General features: G+C 34.0%; 1 protein-coding gene across 1 annotated transcript in view; it reads right to left on the bottom strand.

Moving 5' to 3' along the window:
- LOC135206121 (SET and MYND domain-containing protein 4-like) overlaps window positions 1–2500 on the bottom strand; it is a 19318-nt gene that overhangs the window by 1878 nt on the left and 14940 nt on the right. Inside the window, exons 2-3 of the mRNA XM_064237367.1 lie at window positions 1648–2366; window positions 1249–1370 (exon numbers count right to left, since the gene is read on the bottom strand). Of these exons, the coding sequence (XP_064093437.1) occupies window positions 1249–1370; window positions 1648–2350 (825 nt within the window). The 5' untranslated portion in view covers window positions 2351–2366. The remainder of the gene's footprint in view (window positions 1–1248; window positions 1371–1647; window positions 2367–2500) is intronic.

Here is a 2500-nt window from a genome sequence, read left to right as displayed (position 1 = left end):
ATAGTTGTAATAACTACAAAAGTACCAGCGTCTATTGTTGTTTAAAATTAAAGATCGTGAAGACCATTGTTTGAGAGGGAAAGTAATCATTATATATATATATATATATATATATATATATATATATATATATATATATATATATATATATAAAGGTATAAGCCACGAAGGAAAGTGAAAAACTGGGAGGCTGCAAGATCTTTCAACTCAACGTCCTTTACTTAGCAACCCGACTGACATACATGAGAAACTGAGGGGACATTGAAGGGTCGTATAAGTGACAGATAGGGATTATAAGGAGATGAGTACCTAGAACCCAACACACCTGAAGAATTAGTAACCTTCCCAAACGAACATAAACATGGGTAATAATTTAAGAACAAAAGGATTAAGTTCAACTGCTCAGACACAGGGACTTGGTCATTTTGTTCTTAAATTGTACCCATGTTTGTGTTCGTTTAGGAAGGTTACTAATTCTCCAGGTGTGTTGGGTTCTAGGTACTTATCTCTTTATAATCCCTATCTGTCACTTATACGACCCTTCCTTGTTCTTTCAGTTTCTCATGTGTCAGTCTGTCTGCTAAGTAAAGGACGTTGAGTCGAAGGATATTGCAGCTACTCCAGTGTTTCACTTTCCTTCGTGCCTTATACCTTTATTTATCCATTTATCACGTTCCAAACTTTCATGATTCAGTTATGTATATATATATATATATATATATTATATATATATATATATTATATATATATAATATATATATTATATATATATATATATATATATATATATATATTATATATATGTATATTATTATATATTATATATATATTATATATGTATATATATATATATATATATATATATATATATATATATTATATATATATATATATGCATGTACGCATTACTCTACCACTATATGTCATTTTACTTATATTTGCTTGAAATACGTCCTATATATAACAATACTAAAAGACTCAAGGAATTACAGTAGTAATCTTCTGAACATGAAATCTTCAGCAGTCTTCGTCAAATTCAGTCAGCAGTATGCTTCTATAAAACTGAAGCCATGAAAAAGAAAAGGAAAAAAGAGCACATGCAAGTTATGCTAGAGTACCTATTCTCTTTTATAATATATAGGTATTCTAATGCAGGTCCAATGGTATCATGAACAACATGCTGTGATGGTATTCAACGCTTAAATGATATGATGATACGCATTACAACATGCAAAAAGAGAGTACTACCATGGTACAATCTGGGCAAGGGATGGGAGCCAGGCTTTTCACCAGACAAGTTGAACAGTGAGAAGATAAATTGTCCAAATCTAGGCTACTACAGGGACTCCTTTCCACTCCGAGGACTTCACCTGAACAGTGAAGGTTAATATATAAGTTACAGAACGCATATCTTGTCTTATAAAATATTTTTATACACAGTAAACTATAAAAGCAGTCATTACATCTAAAGGAACATCGTCCCTTACCCCAAGAAATCTTTGTTAATGTAAAACAATTTTACTAGATTTCTATGAAATAACCACTTCAGGTGATGACCAAAGATCTATTTGATATACTTGTATCAAAGGTTCATACACATTAGAGCTCAAAAGCTCTTTTACTAACAATAAAGAAAGAATAACTCACCAGGATGGATGTCTCTTTCAGCTATAAGGTGTCTCCCTTTATCGGGTGTATACTCAACTCTGAGGCAATTGCTTAATGCAGGGAATTTCAAATGTGGCTCCTCAACTCTTGGCAACTCCAGACTGGTTTCATGAGTAGCTCTTTGGGATAAACAGTTAGAAGTAACAAACCCTCCGCAAAATTTATTGATATTTTTATTTTGTAGAGAAATGCACTGCTCCCTTCTATTTTCCAAGTCCCCTAAATTATCGATGAAACCGTGTGACGAAGCCAGCCGTATGTCTCTCAAGCAATGCTCGATGCAACCCAGCTGAAAGAGGGCGGCTGATCTCTTGGCATATCCGGACGAAAGAACAGAGTATTCCCCATCCAGCTTTTGGGTATGACTTTCAGAATCTTCATGGGTAGCACAAGGGTGAGGGGCGTGCATGATGCAAAGTGTATAATAGTGAAGAGCTTCTGAAAACTTTCCATTTTTGAAATATTCATCTGCTTCCTTTTGCAAATTTATTGCTTCTTCGTGGGATTTTTTACTAGAAGTCAAAGTAGGAGTTATGAATTTGTGTGCTAATTCAAAATTCCATAAATGTGAAAACATTTCCTTCACAGATTTACTCCCACTGAAATGTTCCAGCAGACACCGGAGTTTCTCAGCACCGATTTCATTGTGAAAGTTTTTCAGCAAAGATTCAACAGTCTCCATGGCTGCTCTGCCACACCTGCAAGCAGGGAAAAAATGAGAGAATTAAAATCTGGGAATAAAAAAAGCTACTCTACATTATTATCTGGTAAGGAAAATATTGTCTAGTGCATAATCACTCGACGCAAAGAATAATGTCAAGATCGAAACCTC

The sequence above is a fragment of the Macrobrachium nipponense genome, chromosome 11 (assembly GCF_015104395.2).
Source record: "Macrobrachium nipponense isolate FS-2020 chromosome 11, ASM1510439v2, whole genome shotgun sequence".
Taxonomy (NCBI): Eukaryota; Metazoa; Arthropoda; class Malacostraca; order Decapoda; family Palaemonidae; genus Macrobrachium; species Macrobrachium nipponense.
The sequence above is the reverse complement of the archived record's forward strand: the minus strand, read 5'-3'. Positions and strand labels throughout refer to the sequence as shown.